Genomic DNA, 16,905 nt, shown 5'->3' on the forward strand with positions numbered 1-16,905 from the left:
ACAGGACCTACGGTAAACCTTCAGTCTGTTAGAACAAAATTAAATAAATATTGTCAATCCTGTTCAAATTTCACGAAATTATAGCTGCTAAAATAAAGAGTACTTATTTATGTAAATTTATATTGTACGAATTGATGACAACAATGGTCGCACACGAGTACTTACGGTTTTCAGTAGTTAAACGCTGTCGATGCTCAAATTGATAAAGTTTAATCATGTTTCGCGAGGCTATTATCGCATGGCTGATAGCCAACCTCGATCAATAATTACGTAAGTTCAGTTACTTAAGTTGTGTGTTTGAACAATCTGAAACGTGTGTAAGCAGGGTTCGAACCATTAGTCACTAGACAGAAAATTATTATTTGTATTGTTCAAAAAGTGTGTTCGAACTATCCGCCTATTCGAACTGACCGGAGGTTTACCGTATATATACAGCCGGATGTGACCATGTCATAGAACAGAATTCTCAGTTGGCAGGGTGTCACTCTTGTGTTTGGATGTTTCAAATTTTAATATTGTTCTGGCTTGTTGCTTATTACTTACAAAGCAATGTCTTAACTTGTGACAGTGGTGAACTCTTGTTGCAATTGCCACTTCTCAAAGTACATGCATATGTACATGTATATGTCTTAACTTATCAAGTGCTGGGCAAAGGGAATTAAACGTATTAGGACAAGGGACTTCTAGCAACACTACAACAGGTGCACAGCTTTGAACTTGAAGCCTATCTGTAGCAGAACTGGACAGTGTTGATTGCCAGAGACTAGGTAGCTCAAATGGTTACAGCACCTGACTATTACATTAATTGGGTCCCAGTTTTGCTATGTATTTTCCCCCTCCTGTAGCATTCTGTGCACAACAAAAACCCATGGAAGGTGGTGTATGGTCGTGTGTCTTCAGGGTCGAAGACTTTGTTGAAGGAGGGAGGAGTGTAGTGGAACGTGACAGGTTTGATCGCTGGCAACTTAATGAAGGTATACTAGAGTACACGAGGTCCTGGGTACGAGTCACAGACTGGTCGTACATTTTCCTTTCCTGTTACTCATTTTTTAATCATAGAGACATAAATCATGAGCAGTTTTTTTCTTTTATACATGTGTTAATTACTTCATTATCATCATTTAGAGTGTGACTAAAGTTTCTTGATCATGATCTCCACTGCCCTGTGGCATGATTGGTAGTCATCACTCAAACTCCATAGCATTTAAACAATACTGAAATTATATCATTCACTGCCTGCATGGACGTACAAATACTTCTACGAGATACAAGTGGGCACAGGGCAGATAGCAGTGGACACAACGCACAGGAGATTGGGCCCGGGATTACTCCGAGGATATATGCCAGATTATTACTGATGGTTTTATAATTATAAGTGTCCATCTACAATGTAGCTTTATGAGTTAAATACTCTAGAGTGTGAAGTTCCATCTGTAACAGGAAAGAGAAGAGTGTGCTTCCACCGGGGATCAAACCTACTTTCTCCAGGTTCCTAGTCGGACGCTCAATTTTAGCTCAATGGAAATTCCTTCTAGCTGGAAAGCGACCGTAATCCTATGTACAATTAAAACCTGCCACACTACGTATATACTGTACTCCCCCTTTATTAAATGTGTTCGCCTTTGAACACCACAACCCAGGTTCTAACTCCCTGTCACCACAGGGAGGGCCATGGACACCATTTGTAACAGGAAAGAGAATAGTGTGCTTCCACCGGGGATCGAACCTAGGTAATCGGATGCTCTACCACTGAGCTAAAGGGAATTCCCTCTAGCTTGAAGCTAATCCTATGTACAATTAAAACCTGCCATACATCTATCCTTGGAAACCCTTTTTTTCTATACTGGTGAAATGATTGATTGCATTACCACCTGGAGGATTGTTCAAAGCCACAGTGTTTAGACATGTTTGGACTGAATATCTATTAGAGATTCCACTGTTGCTGTTCATTGATCTAATAGTGTTACAATGCACATGGGTTCAATAATGTTGGGCTTCGCATACCAACAGAATATGTACTTTAAAAATAGTATCTGAAATTCAAATTCGTCATTCTCTACGATAAAATATTTTACAGCATGTTAACTAAACAATGCGTCTCCGGTGAATTATAAACAGAGTGAATTGCATGGTTCCTTTGATTGTTACTGTAACCTAGTCCTTACTTACAATGTAGCCTACATCTTAAAATAGACATCAAACAAACTTCAAACCCAAATGGCACTTGAGAATTGTATTATTCTGAAAACGATTCACGGCCTGTCCTAAGAAATAGGTCATATCGGGATTACAAACCTTTGGCTAGTCATTTTCTGTGTTGTATATCGAATTTTTTAAGTACTTCTTCATGGAAAATTAAACAAATGAACAAATAAAAATCAGAAACGTTGTTTTTCTTCTTCCGGAAACGGGAGAACCTTCAAGTTCAAGATCATATTGATGCTTGAATATTTCAAGATGTTCTCCGTCAAAATGAAGCGTTTTCCTTCACTGATGAACAAGGTCACATTTAAGTCATGTGACTTCAGAAGTAAAAAAACATTGTTCAAAATGGCAGCCGTCGTACAGAAGTTAACCCCAATTCCGAACTTGGAGCGACTTTCAGAGCGTGTTATAAGAATTCTAGGGTGTAACTCTAGACCGATGACACTGCAAGGAACGAACACATATCTTGTCGGTACAGGACCAAAGTGAGTCACTCTATTTAACAACCTAATCTTGGGGCTTTAACATTATCCTTTGGGGAAAACCACAGGGGCATGGCTCGCTTTACTTACAAAATATTAAAAAATAGGGGTCTCTAAAAATAAAATATTTTTTAATAGAGGAGACCCCTATTTTTAATATTACAAGTAAAGCGACCCATGCCCCTGTGGGGAAAACCACAGAAGCCTGAAGTTCTGTCAGTAATGAATAATAATAGTAATACAAAAAAATACCTATAATATGCATATATGCTTAAAAACATTATATTTCAAGCATATTTTCGGTATTATTATTTATTATTGACAGAACTTCAGGCTCCTATGGGAAAACGTGATAACTAGTTTCCTTTTGACAGTTTGAGACCGCTCGGCAAACATTTAACAGAAATGAACATTATTTTTCTCAATTCGATCACTTCGCTTAGTTGTGTTTGGAAAAACACAAAGAATTTATAATCAAAGAATTTAATTCAGTTTGCCCAAGCTAAGTTGTTTCTCCATTATATAAGGAAATTAGGTATATGAATATCAGTTGTGATGTTTTATATGATTAAATGCTAACTGTTTTCATGTTTTATGAACAGTTGTGTGTTTTTTGAGAGTCAGTATTGATCCTGTTTCAGAACAGTGCTTTCATATGTCGGAAGAATTTCATGCAGGTTTAGATACACTGTATGTGCAGATCTGGTCAACCAGGTACAAATCCAATGAGTCTTATGACAAAAAAGACTAAGGGACACTTAGGAGACTGTATTAGCAATACACAACTAAACATATATATAGGGATAAACATCTTAGTGCAAAACGACCTGGGACAAACAGAATTTAGGGCAAAATAATTTGACACTGAGCTGGACTGAGTTGATTGCCGACAAATAGGTAGATCATGTTCAGTTGGTTATAAAAATGAGTGTACAATTTATTTTTGTCAACTGGAATCATTTATTTTGAGGATTGATTAAGTTTTTAAGTTTTTTTCTTTGACAAGTATGACTGAATGATAAATATATATGATTTGCAGAAAAAGGATTCTGTTTAAATTAATTATTCTACTTTCTTTATCGTTTAACATATATCCTCTTGTTTTAATGCTATTGTGAGTGGAAAAGTTCATGGCCGAACTAGGGTTTCAAACCCATGGCCCTCCGAAATTGAACCGAATGCTATACCAAATAAGCTACCTGGTCGCCGACAATAGAGCCAGTCCAGTTTCGCTACATTTCTCCCTCCTTTTTTTAAATCTTCGCCCCAGAAGACACAACTATTTACAACCCAGATTCTGGTATCCCCTTGTCAAGTATTCACCTTGAAATAAGGGTTGGTCATAGACACCAAATGTAATAGGAGCAGAAAAAAACACAGCTATATATACCGGGTTTCGAACCCGGGACCCTCCGAACTGCAGACGTACGTTCTACCAATTGAGCTTCCTGGTTGTGGACAATCAATCCAGTTCAATTCTGCTACACTATCAAACACTTAATGTTAAGTAAAATTTTCTCAGTTAAAGTCTTGTCTATCAAATTTATGTAGCTCTATATAAAATCTATATCTCCATAAACCTATATTGTCTTTAGTGTGTAAGTTTTAAATCCTAGAACTGACATGGTCCACCTAGAGTTCGGAGGTCCGCTGAGGTTCGAATCCCAGCTGTCTTGCTGTGCATTTTGCTCCTCTTTCACATTTGGTGCCCAACTTAATATATGTTTACCAATGAAAGGTACGTGGCATGAGGTCTCCTAATATAAGTTACAGACTTTGTTGAAGGAGTGATCAGGAATGTAGCGGAACTTGACTGGGTCGATCACCCGTGACAATGTATGTAGCTCAATTGGTTATAGGGTCCATCTAGAGTTCAGAGGTCACAGGTTCAAACCTTGGTCTGGTCATTGCACTTCTACTGTTACATGAAGAAAAGACAGTAGGGATGATCCTGGAGGGGGCCATTGACCCCTCAAAACTGAAATTGACCTCTCCATATTCCAATTTTCTTTTAATTTTACGTGGAATGGCCCCTCTTAATTTTGATATTGAATAAAAACTGCTGAGAATGACCCAATAATCTCAAATTCCAGGATTTTCCCTGAAGACAGTGTTGCTTATAATAGCCAGGAAAAATGCTAACCATAGCAATGTTTTCTAATGGAAAACTTCAGTTAAAGTCACTTTTGCAGTTGATTAATAATATGACATCTGGTTATACCAAATACAATTTTATCAAATACTCTTGACCAATCTGTAGTTTGGCACTTGGAAATTACACTCATTTGTGTGATGAAAATGAAATTTAAACTAATATTTGTTTAAATTTTCTTTGCAGAAGAATTTTGATTGATGCAGGGGATCCGAATGTTCCTGATTATATCACAAACCTGAAGAAAGCCCTGAAGGATTTCCAAACTTCCATTCAGGAGATTGTTATCACACACTGGCACCATGATCATGTGGGCGGTGTCCAAGATGTTTGCCGGGATGTTATGCAATGTAATATATGTTTTAGTTTTCTGTCATTAAATTAAGGATCCTTGTCCCAATGCACTGTGATTTTTCTTAAATATAACAATATAACAAGTTGGGTCAGTATATTTATATTGGTCGGGTAGTTCAGTTGGTTATAGAGTAATAGAATAACGTACAATTAAAAGTTCAGGGTTAAAATCCCGATACAGATGCGCAGATATTTTACGCTCACAAAACTGTTGTTGATTATATTTTGTTTATTTCATCTCTATTCTTTTTCATAAAAGACCTGCAAGGTATATGAGGATTTTTTCAAGAAATTGTTTATCAAAGCTATAGTCATGATTGAAAAAAACCCAGTTTCTAACACGTAGTTATAGATTTTGGTACAACATCCACGATACCCAGTGGTTACGCCCACTTTCGCTCTCTGCACCCCTGGCCAGAACATGTCATAGCAAAATGGAAGGCACACGGCTAGCTATTTTATTGGTGTCTGGTAAAAACACACCTGACCAATCACTAGGCTGATACTTGTCCTTTGAAAATTACAGAGAAGCAATGCCTGCAACTTCAAAGCCAATAAGTTTTATCGTTATGTGACCGCCAGATTCTTTTGATGTACATCAAAGAATCAAACTAGTCTTCTCGTCTCATCCACAAGGTGCTGCACACTGAGCCTTCAATTTTGCTATGACATATTCCAGGGGTGTAGATAGAGAAAGTGAGCGTAACTCCTGGATATCGAGTATGATATGGTGGCCATGCATGGTACGAGGATCCTTAAATTGTAAAGTATCGCACAGAAAAGTTCAGTTAAAAAATAAGACCAGCAGGATATTTAAAGATAATGGTGATCAACTAGCTATAGCAAGTTATTTAAAAATAAAGAAGTGTATACAATTACATAAACTTAAAAAAAATTCTCATAATATTTTATTAAGTTACACATTGGTTGGCTTCAGAAGAGTTAAACTGGATTCTTTATAAACATTAAAATTTTGAAAATAATTGAAAAGTTATTGTTAATATTGTTTTGATTAACCAATGATAAGTCATTTACCCCCAACCAGATATATTACCATTTAACTCATTCACCCCTGAAATTTCATAATGAACTATTCCAACCTTTGAATTGGAAGAGCTCAAATGTGTCTTTAGGGGTGAATGAGATAACAAATCAATCATAAAGTTCTCTGATTGTTCATGGTTTTACTATTACAGGAAAACTCTCGAAAGTTGTTTGAGTTGCTAAACAGACCTAAAAACTGATTAAAAAAATAATTTTAATCAGCAGTTTTACCATAAACTACTTTTAAACAAAAGTCCTACCTTACTACGTACCGGTACCATAGTTAAAAAGTATCCACAATATTTCACCCATTTTTGTAAATTGTTCTGTATGTTTTTTGTTTAATTTCATGATCAATCAGTGATTAATCATTGATTGTTTGAGAAATAGTGATGATCGATAACAAATTTGAAGTGATTCCTAAGTTCCCAGCACTATGTATTATTAATTTATGCAGATTGAAATTTCATCAACACTTATTACTGCTTCTAATGCCTCAATCTGTGGCCAAGTGGTTAAATTGTCCGACATACTGCTACCACCAGCCCTCCACCACTGGGTTGCGGGTTCGAGACCTGCATGGGGCACTAGACGTCGCCAGGTACTGGCCGTAGGTTGGTGGTTTTTCTACGGAAACTCCAGCTTTCCTCCACCACCAAAACCTGGCAGGTCCTTATAATAAGATGACCATAGCTTTTAATAGGATGTAAAACACAAACAAACAAAATTTAATGCCAACATGTCATATCCCATTTTGTAATAAAGTGACTTTAGAGCTTAATATTATACATGGGGTGTACATTCACATATATATATATACATGCTTACCGGTATATATATATATGTCATCTTTCGAATTTCTGTTTCAGCCTCAGATGTAAAAGTATCCAAATTTAGACGACCCGAAGGTAAAAAAGAATATGATATTGGTGTTCCCTATAACTATGTGGAGGACAATGCCATGTTCAGAACAGAAGGAGCTACGTTACGGTTAGTCTTTCTAAAAGTTTGTGTGTGTTCATTCGTCTTGTCCCAAAGTTGTTTGATGATGATTGTGGTAATATGCTTTGATGGTTTTGAGAACCTGTACAAGGAGGCAAGGTAGTCTAGCGGTAGGACACAGGGCTCTTGACCGAAGGGATGCGGGTTCAAGTCACGGCACCGCACTGTGTTGTATCTTTGAGCAAGGTACTTTAATCCGCTTTTTTTAGTCTACTCAGCTGTAAATAAGTATGTGGTTGGGCAGTGCTAGAATTGTAGAATGCTAGCTGTGAGCGCCGAAATGGCAGCTCCGGCTGTATGCTCCCCTGCAGGGAGTTGAGAAAAATATTGGCTGATTGCAAAGGCCCTATAACCACAGATAATGATTTGTGAACCGCTTTGAGATGCTCTACGAACTAGGTTGTGATGAAGCGGTATATATAAGCACCTCATATTATGATTATGATTATTATTATTTATCACAATGCTACATTGACCATGATACAGCCACTAATATCAGTGTTCTCAATAAAATCCTGCTGCCGCCAAAAGTAGCCTGCAGTTCATCAACTACAATTTGAACCAGCATTTTTTTAGGGCTGCAGCGATTTTATCAAATTGTGATACTTTCTTGTGTATCGCATCAAATTATTTTGTTTGCCTGAAATTATTGATTAATCTTTTATTAAAAAGAGGAATAATATTTTGGAACCCTTCAGAAAAGGAGTTGTCCCCATGCTCTGTGCATTTATAACCAAAAGTATTGAAAATCATGCAAAAATATATTTTGATAGTATTTACTATTTATAAGAGAATGACAACATTCAAGCACTCAATCAATATGAGTTGAGTTTTTCAGCAGATATGTGCAGTATCGTGATGTAGTGTACATATCATATTATAAGCATCATACTGTGATACATATATCGTGTTATAATTTGTGCATCATTTCAGCTATTTTTGCAGAATATGTATATATAGGTCAATACTAGTATTATATTATAGCATGGGAACATTCAACGGGCTATTTTTTTCAAGTCAACCACTTATTTCAAAATTTATTGAGAACACTGATTATGGTACAGTGATACAATGGCGATCATAAGATGCTACAGATGAGCATGATCCTCAATACTCGAGAAGTTACGCTCACTTTTGCTCACTGCACCCCTGAATATGTCCTAGCAAAATTGAAGGCTCTTTAGATGTACATCTAAAAATGGCTCTTGACTAAAGGGATGCGGGTTCGAGTCACGGCACCGCGCTGTGTTGTATCTTTGAGCAAGGTACTTAAATACGCTTTTTTTAGTCTACTCAATAGGATTACGCTATAGTGTCCTCGTCTCGATCATCCACATGGTGGTACACACTGAGCTTCCGATTTTGCTATATGACATATTCCAGGTGTGCAGAGAGGGAAAGTGAGCTTAACTCCTGGATATTGAGGATGACAAATTAAAGTTGATGAAATTGACATTATAGACAGATTTGATGTACAATGGTTTGTTGCAATTTGGCCATCACATACAAATACCATCACACTGTGTAAGGCGAGGGTGTTACAATTAACCCTCACGAGATTCCATCATCCTTGAAATTCCAATGGTTATGCTAACTTACAATCTCTGCACCCTTAGAATAAAGGCAGACAGTAACCTTTTCGTTAGTTTCAGGGGAAAAATCTGACTAATTCACTAGACTGATACCTATCTCTTTTGAAGAAAATATACACACCTGACGTCAAAGCAGGTTCATTTTACCTTATTGCCGCCAATTCTTTTGATGAACATGACAGCTTATAACAATGCACTTGATCCTAAAGTTGGTGCATACAGATTCTACGATTTCATCATGACATATTCGAAGGTTGCAAAATAATATATAAGATGGTAGAGAGCGTAAACCCTGGAATTTTAAAGATGATTGTAGTGATGACCTGTACAATGATATGATGCTTAAGGAGACAAAAATGACATCGCAGAATATTTCCATCACTGCGATATGTTGCCCATTGTATATATATATCTTCTTCTTCCAATAGTCTGCAATATTTTTGCATATTGCTTGTTTGCACATGCCCAGTGGGAAATTGTGTCGATATCCAATCACTCTGTGGGTGATCAATGTTTAACAACCCTTTTAAGATTTGTTAAGTTTCATGGGTTTCCCTGTTAGTTTCTAATATTACATTTTTGTTTCTGTAATCAGGGCAGTGTTTACACCCGGTCATTCGGATGACCACCTTGTTCTGTTGCTGGAGGAGGATCGTACCATGTTCTCGGGAGATACCATCTTAGGGGAGACAACTGCGGTAAGTTTTGGCATCTTAGACTCACTGAAGGACCTCTCTGTCCTACTACTGGCCAAAAACAAGAGTAACCTTCCCTTAAACCTTTCACCACTGTAGATCATAATGGATTCATCCAGATCAATGCATGGCAGAGTCTATTAAAGTTGCATAGGGGTGAAAGGGTTAATTTCATTTGAGATTTATCTGTATTCAAACCTTTTTGATTTTCTACTAATTTATTGATGGGTGTTACATCAGTGTACTAATGAGCAGTGGTCAGTGTGACAAAATCCTTCCTAGTCATTGATCTATAGCCAATGAGCATCATTCGTGGCTGAATTCAGTGAAAGTGAAGATTTACAATTATCAAAACTCACCCCATTCTACTACATTTGTACGTACCAACTAAAACTTCAGCTGACCAACAATTGGCTTACAAGGCCTGTATTCATGAAATCGTTCTCGTTCTCAATCATGGATTCTCTGCTCAAACAAACTTTCTTCTCATTTAAACCATGTGAAACTGTCAAAAAGTCAAGTGCAAACAATGAAAACAGTATCCAGCTTTATATCTCTCTCAGAAATTCTTCCCAAACATTGATGAAATTTGAACTTTTATGAATTTATCAAAGGAACAAAAAGTTTGGGCTTGAACACGGAATCTGAGTTTGAGCATGAGAACAGTTTCGTGAATACAGTCCCACTTTTCCGACAGGGGGACATATGAACACTTTTTTTCTCATTGAGTATATATAAGGCATAGTTTTATTATGCAAATTGATAGTGTCAGAAGAGCTCGATTTTTTACCATAGATTATTTTCTCTCTCAGATGTTCGAGGATCTCCACACCTACATGGCCTCGCTAGACAAACTTCTACAATTCCGCCCCTCAGTCATCTTCCCCAGTCACGGGCCTGTAATCCCCGACCCTATGGAGAAGATCTCGAACTACATCTCCCATCGTCTTACCCGAGAACGGCAGATAGAGGAAACCCTAGATCAAGACCTCAACGCATTGCTAACTTCCACTGAACTGGTAGACAGAATATACGTAGTAAGTGGTCTTTTTATCATATATCATTTTGATGAATATTTCCTTTTCTGTTTATGATCAATCATTTGCGATTTTGAGATTTAATGCTGATGTTTATTTATTAATTTTGAAACAGTACTCAAATTAAAATTTAGAAAGAATGCCTTTGTTATTTTGAGCTTTTGGGCTTTGGAATATTGATACACAATTTGTTGAATAATTTCAGGGTCTGGCTGATGGATTAAAACTTGCTGCCAACAATAATGTTCGTCAACATCTCTTTAAGTTAGTCAAGGATGGAAAAGTGGGTAAGAAATCATACTATATTTTTTACTGACATGGTCTTGCTGTGACAGACTCATTAGACTGAGGTTTTTCAAATATCAAAATATCAAAATGCTGAGGGATTAAAATTTGTATAAAAAAAAAAAAAAAAAAAAAAAAAAAAAACCATGTACCTGTAAACATTCAATAATTATCTTCGTTTCATAAATATTCATGGATGATCTAAAATTACAAATGATTCTCATTGTCAATTAAAACGAAAATTGATTTCTCACCAAAATAAATAGGTTCACGGTGAAAAAAAAAAAGACTGAGTTTTTTTCAGATGTTATTGTGAGGCCACAAATGTGGCTACGCTTAAAGAAAACTTTCATAAAAATTAAAACTATGAGATACATACATTTACATTTGCTCTGCATCCTTCCATTGTAATATAAAAACATTTGCTATTTTAACGTCATCAATCTCTATTGTGACGTCATCAATTTCATTTGAAACACTTGATTTACTGGTCAAAAACTGTTCGAAATAACTAAATAAAGCATAACTACTCTATCAAAATGTTAATATAAATAATAAATATTTTAGCAAATATTGTTATAATCCTATAACACACATTTCTATTGCTGACAAACTTAGCAGGCTTTATTAAGTTTGTCATCAATAGCAATTTGTGTTATAGAACCATAACAACATTTGCTAAAACATTCATTATATATATATGTTAGTATTGTAAAGATTAAAAATCTCTATGTTATTTTCACATCATAATAGCTTTAAATATTTCCATTTCTATTCAAGTTATGATATTTTATTGATAAAGGTTAAAGAATAAGTACTTAGAAATGGCCTTAACCCTTTCACCCCTAGGTAACTTTAGTAGACTCTACCATACATTTATCTGGGTGAGTCCATTATAGTCTACAGTGGTGGAAGGATTAAGTGAGGGACAGACCCAATCATTGCTGTACTTTGTACTTGATTGAAATCCCTGGTAAAGACGAGAGTGATTTTTTTTCCATATGCCTGTGAATTCCATAATATGTACAGGTGAAGTCACCCTCTAACTTAGAAGCACAAACAACTGCAGTAATATACCTGTATATAAAGTCTTCAAAAAATCCCTTGTTCCTAAAACTGAACAAGGGAAATACATGTATATATACTGAATTGTGTATAAATATATTTGTCTTGATGCATGTCAAATTTAAATACAACAGACCAGTTGGCTAAAACTCTGTACTACTTATACCAGAAGACAGTTCTCAGTATAAAAAGAGTTAATAATCCAACTTAACTATAAGTACATGTATTATGGTCCCATAGACATCATTTATATAGCATTAATATATATACAGAGACTTTTAGCCCAGTGAAATTTTCGCCCTCCTCCCAAAAACTCTTTTTTTTTGCTCAGTGTAAACTTCACCCTTGACTCAAATTACTGGTATGCATGTTATGTTGTCTACCTGTAATGATTATTCGCCCTCTGTGGAGAGCGAAAAACGCAAAAGTTAAACTGCTGTGACAAACCCAGGTACATTGTATTTATATATCGTCACAATTCCTGATGTCATTATATAATAAGGCATATGTGCCCAGATTTCCTATTTTATTTATAATTAGTACTTCATGTGGTAGAAATGTCCTGTAATTTTGTACTACATGTAGATGCCTATTTAATGGGTGAAACCGACCACTGTTTGTAATCAATTACAATAACTATACTTGCTCATGTGCATGTTATAATTGAATCTGAGACCTAAATTTGAAAACATCTTTGTATAAAACATTTTTCTTCTTAATAAAAGTTTGACAAAGATATCAGCAAAATGTTATTGTATTAATGATTATTACCATCCTCGATACTCCAGGGGTTACGCTCACTTTTGCCCTTTGAACCCCTTGAATACATGTGTATATCATGATCATAGCACAATTAAAGGCATGATACCTGTCTTTCGACGATTACAAAGGAAACTAAACTTCAAAAACAGTCAATGTTAACGTCATGAGACTGCTAGATCCTTTTGATGTACATTAAAGGATCAAACTAGTCTTCGTGTTTCATTCACAAGGTGACGCACACAGAGCCTTCAGTTTTGCAATGACATATTCCAGGGGTGCAGAGAGCGAAAGTGAGCGTAACCCCTGGAGTATAGTGGATGGATTAGTACATGATTGTATCCATTGCCCTCAAAAGTGTAAAGTGTCTAAACTGAATACAAATACCTAATTTGTCAGTAAAATGTTATCACTTTATTAAACATATTTTTTCTGCTGTATTTTTAGAATGTGTGGAAAAAGACGGAACACAACTATGGAAGAAAAAAACCCAGAGCAATATGTGATTCTCTATGAGATTTCAACTTGTAAGATAAGGCAAATGTGATAAGGATATAGAACTCTTTACTGTATGAAGAAAGTCACATAAGGTGGAGAGTTCCAGAGCTCTGCTTGTTCAAGTGTATCTCAAACAAAGAAGATTTCCAATTTGATTTGCTGCTTTTTTTTCTGACGATAACTAAATCATCAAATTTTTCTTTTCCATAAAAACTTTTCCACCATGAGGATTTAATCTCGGTACCTCTTAATTATAAACCCGCTCTGTCACCAGCCATAGTCTTTGTTAATATATCTACGTGACGTTTTTCAGAATAATTTCAAAATGTTTTCATTATTTATAAAGGCCTGCAGCTTCATGCATATTTGTTATGAATATAGATGAAATAACACAAATTTAACAGGAAAATAACTTTTCAGGATGTATAAACAGCAGAAAAGTCAGGCCAGAGTAACTAGTTACCGTAAAAATTAGCAAATAGAACTACACAACAGGACACTCTATAATCAGTAGTTTATATTTACATGTGCCTTGCTTTGTCGGGTTTTTTTTGCATATGGATGCACACTCTGTGATAACTAATCGGAATATCAGTATAAACAAAAGTTTCTGTGATTAATTAATTTTTTTATATACAGACTAATACTTACTGAATAACAAAAGAGGAAGGTATGTCTATTTATTTTGATATTCTTATCATATTTATACAGTGATTGTTTGTAAAATGAGGAAAAAAAAGATAAATATACACAGAAATTAAGACTATTAGTGTATTCGAACTGGACTGGGTCGATCACTGGCGACCAAGCAGCTCAATCGTTTGGAGCATCCTTCTAGAGTTCCAAAGTTCCGGGCTTGAAACCCAGTCTGTGGCTGTCCATTTCCCTCTCCTGTTACAGTGACCAGCTCTTGTTCTAGTTTTATATGTATGTTTGAAAAAGTGGATATCGGAACCAGTGTTGTAAATGAGTGTTGTCTTCAAGGGAGTTGACTTACAAAAAGGAAGGAAGAATGTAGTAGAACTGTACCAGGTCGATCACCGGCTTCCAGGAACCCCACTTTGTTAAGAGTGTCTGTCTAGATTCGGGATGTCCTGGGTTTGAATCCTGGTCTAGCCATGCGTTTTCATCTCCTGTTAACAATCATTTAAAATCCAAAAGCTTTAAGATTAAATATTTAATCCAGAATTAAGACATCGTTCATTGTAAGTTTGATCCAAAATGAAGCTTGAAATAAAACTTATTTCCTTTGCAAAGATAGCCTCTGGTAAATAGGAAGGTAATCATAAACATAACTAATAATTAATGTTGGCACGTTCAAGATTTAACTGACAAGCAAGTCCCAGGGTTGTACAGCATCCCCAAAAAGCCTGAAAGCCAGAAACTGACATAATAATTATATATAAGGTGCCAGACGATCCCACCGCTGCCACCAAATATTACTTATGATTGAGCACCAAGCCATCCACTGACCATACTTAACAAACACGCATTTACAAGGGTTGTACCTTTCCACTGGAAAAGCTAGCTTGCAAGTAAGGCAGCATTTTCCCTAATATTTCTTTGTGTTACTCTTATTTGATGTCTTGGGGTAAAGGAAAACACGTTTTTGAAAGTTTCATGTTTGTTGGTTATTGAAATGAAATCTTAAAATATTATAGACATTCAATCAAACTATATTTCAAAAATTTGCTTTCTTGACGCTTAAAGGACATTTGTTTTATTTAATTAAATTCTTTTCTTATTTTCATTTTAGAGTTGAATGTATTCTAGTTTATGTTGATATGTTTAATGTAAACAGACAATCAGAAGGTGAGTGATCGCTAATCAAGTTCCAGGAAGATGTTTCGTGATTCACAATTTCCTATGTGTTGCTTTAAGTCTTCAAATTATTTGTGATTTTTATTGAGTTTTATGTGATTATCGTTTGAAGAGTCAAATTTATTACACAGCATTATGAGTTCACATTGAAAAATATTGTTAGATAATATATGCATATAGCTTGTGAGTAAACATGTTGGTAAATTTGTTGGTAGGCAATGGTTTGACTCTCCCGGAGTGGAGTCTTATTGCAAATTTTTAGTTATTAGTTATCTCGTAAAGGCCCTTAATAAACTTTCCACAATCCGTTGAATACTGCATTTAAGATAAAAACCATTTGGAAATGAACATGGTTTTAATAATAGTTAACATTTCATGGATGGGAATAAAGGGGGATGTTTTCAAGCCAAAAGAACATCCTCCTGATACACCACTGAAACATATGTATTTCTATAAGATGTAAGAAAATATGTCTTTCAGATATATGAATGTTTACATTTGTCTCGTGATTGAAGTGGAGTTTTCCCCCCTAAATACCACTATCAATAGAATTATTGCTTCATGTTTATCTAAACTATTTTTAAAGCTAGCTATATATATTTGGGTTTAGCAGATTCATATTGATTTGTTGTGATGAAATAAACAGTAGTGATGTTATGAAATAATGATTAAAATAAGTTGTTAATTATACAATAAAGATAATTTAATAAACAAAATGAGTTACGTTTTATTGAAAAAAACGTACAGCTCACCAGGTGGAGCTTAGGGATGTCGAGCATTCATCTTTGTCATCAGCGTTTAATTTCAAAGCTTTCTGTTCCCAAACGGCTTCCCGAATTATCACCAAGGTGATAATTCGGTCAGGTGGGCAAGGCGATCATCCCTTACGTGAAAAAAAATAATGCAACTCACCCAGGGAACAACAAGCAACAAGACATGTAACAAAAGCATGCATCAATGCTACCCAAATCTGCTCCGGGATGCATCTCCACTGCAGGGACGAACTTGATTTTCCCATTCTTTAACTCTATGCACGCATTCTGAACAATGTAAGACAATTACAACTACGCTACACGGGTCCTACAGCACTAAAGGGGACATGAGCTTGGGTTGAAACATGGCAACGGATGGGACCCTCATCCTTTAACCTTTATCTTAAAGTACTGGACATGAAGAAATGAATACATATATGTCACCAGGATTGGCACTTTGGTCCAGCTCTACCCATTGAGTGGTAGTCTCTGAGACAAAACGTGGAAGAGTTTAAGATATCTGCACCTTTGCCATCTTTACAATTATTGGGCATGAAGAGATTAGTACAATAATACTATCAAGAATCGTACCGGGGTCTAACCTTGTACCACCTTTCTTAGGTTCTTGGTCTTAAAAGACCCCCGTACCACTGCCAAAAAAGTACATATGATTTGGAACCTTTTTCATTAGCTCGACAAAAGCTGTAATAAATTATTTCTGAAAAATACCCACATTTTGTTAAACTTTCATGAAAACAAAAATAAATATGAAATAAAGAAAAAGAACCTCTGATCGTTCTAGCCAGCTGCATTGTATCCTGATCAGCACAAGTACCATTGTCCAAACCAGAAATGAGGCTACTGTGTACAGGCAAAACAACGATATAATTCTGTATTGTTTGCCGGCAGTACGACAACGATCTTAACATGGGAACGGTTAATATTCCCACCATATACAGCTGCTGGTCAATAAGGGACGAATGCATTCGTGCTACCATGGTTGCCTCATGCGTCCTACCCGCCCCTTGATAATAAAGTCTTGGAATATGATGTGTTATATTACATCAATTTTAATGGTACCGCTGTTTCTCATTACATTTATATTTGTTTTTCTACAAAACATTACCCATCATAACCTCGTATTACTTATTCAATCTACTTT

The 16,905-nt window shown here is 35.8% G+C and overlaps 2 protein-coding genes across 2 annotated transcripts in view; one reads left to right on the forward strand and one right to left on the reverse strand.

Annotated features, from left to right (window-relative positions):
• LOC110443542 (serine/threonine-protein kinase 3-like) overlaps positions 1-2,418 on the reverse strand; it is a 29,058-nt gene extending 26,640 nt beyond the window's left edge. Inside the window, exon 1 of the mRNA XM_021487811.1 lies at positions 2,296-2,418. Coding sequence (XP_021343486.1) covers positions 2,296-2,309 — 14 coding nt within the window. The 5' untranslated portion in view covers positions 2,310-2,418. The remainder of the gene's footprint in view (positions 1-2,295) is intronic.
• A 114-nt stretch (positions 2,419-2,532) lies between these two features.
• Positions 2,533-15,707, forward strand: LOC110443541 (endoribonuclease LACTB2-like). Its single transcript, XM_021487810.1, has 7 exons — positions 2,533-2,690; positions 5,026-5,189; positions 7,107-7,227; positions 9,427-9,529; positions 10,339-10,563; positions 10,769-10,850; positions 13,120-15,707. The coding sequence occupies exons 1-7, from the start codon at positions 2,551-2,553 to the stop codon at positions 13,176-13,178; spliced, it is 894 nt and encodes a 297-aa protein (XP_021343485.1). The 5' UTR covers positions 2,533-2,550; the 3' UTR covers positions 13,179-15,707.
• Positions 15,708-16,905: the final 1,198 nt, after the last annotated feature.

Source organism: Mizuhopecten yessoensis, unplaced genomic scaffold, assembly GCF_002113885.1.
Source record: "Mizuhopecten yessoensis strain PY_sf001 unplaced genomic scaffold, ASM211388v2 scaffold716351, whole genome shotgun sequence".
Lineage (NCBI taxonomy): Eukaryota > Metazoa > Mollusca > Bivalvia > Pectinida > Pectinidae > Mizuhopecten > Mizuhopecten yessoensis.

What these genes read in the sequence shown, in the direction of transcription:
- LOC110443541 (XM_021487810.1), top strand. Translation starts at nt 2,551, where the DNA reads ATGGCAGCCGTCGTACAGAAGTTAACCCCAATTCCGAACTTGGAGCGA. An exon ending in TTGCCGGGATGTTATGCAAT is followed by an intron (nt 5,190 to 7,106) that starts GTAATATATGTT and finishes TTTCTGTTTCAG; the next exon opens with CCTCAGATGTAAAAGTATCC. An exon ending in AGTCAAGGATGGAAAAGTGG is followed by an intron (nt 10,851 to 13,119) that starts GTAAGAAATCAT and finishes CTGTATTTTTAG; the next exon opens with AATGTGTGGAAAAAGACGGA.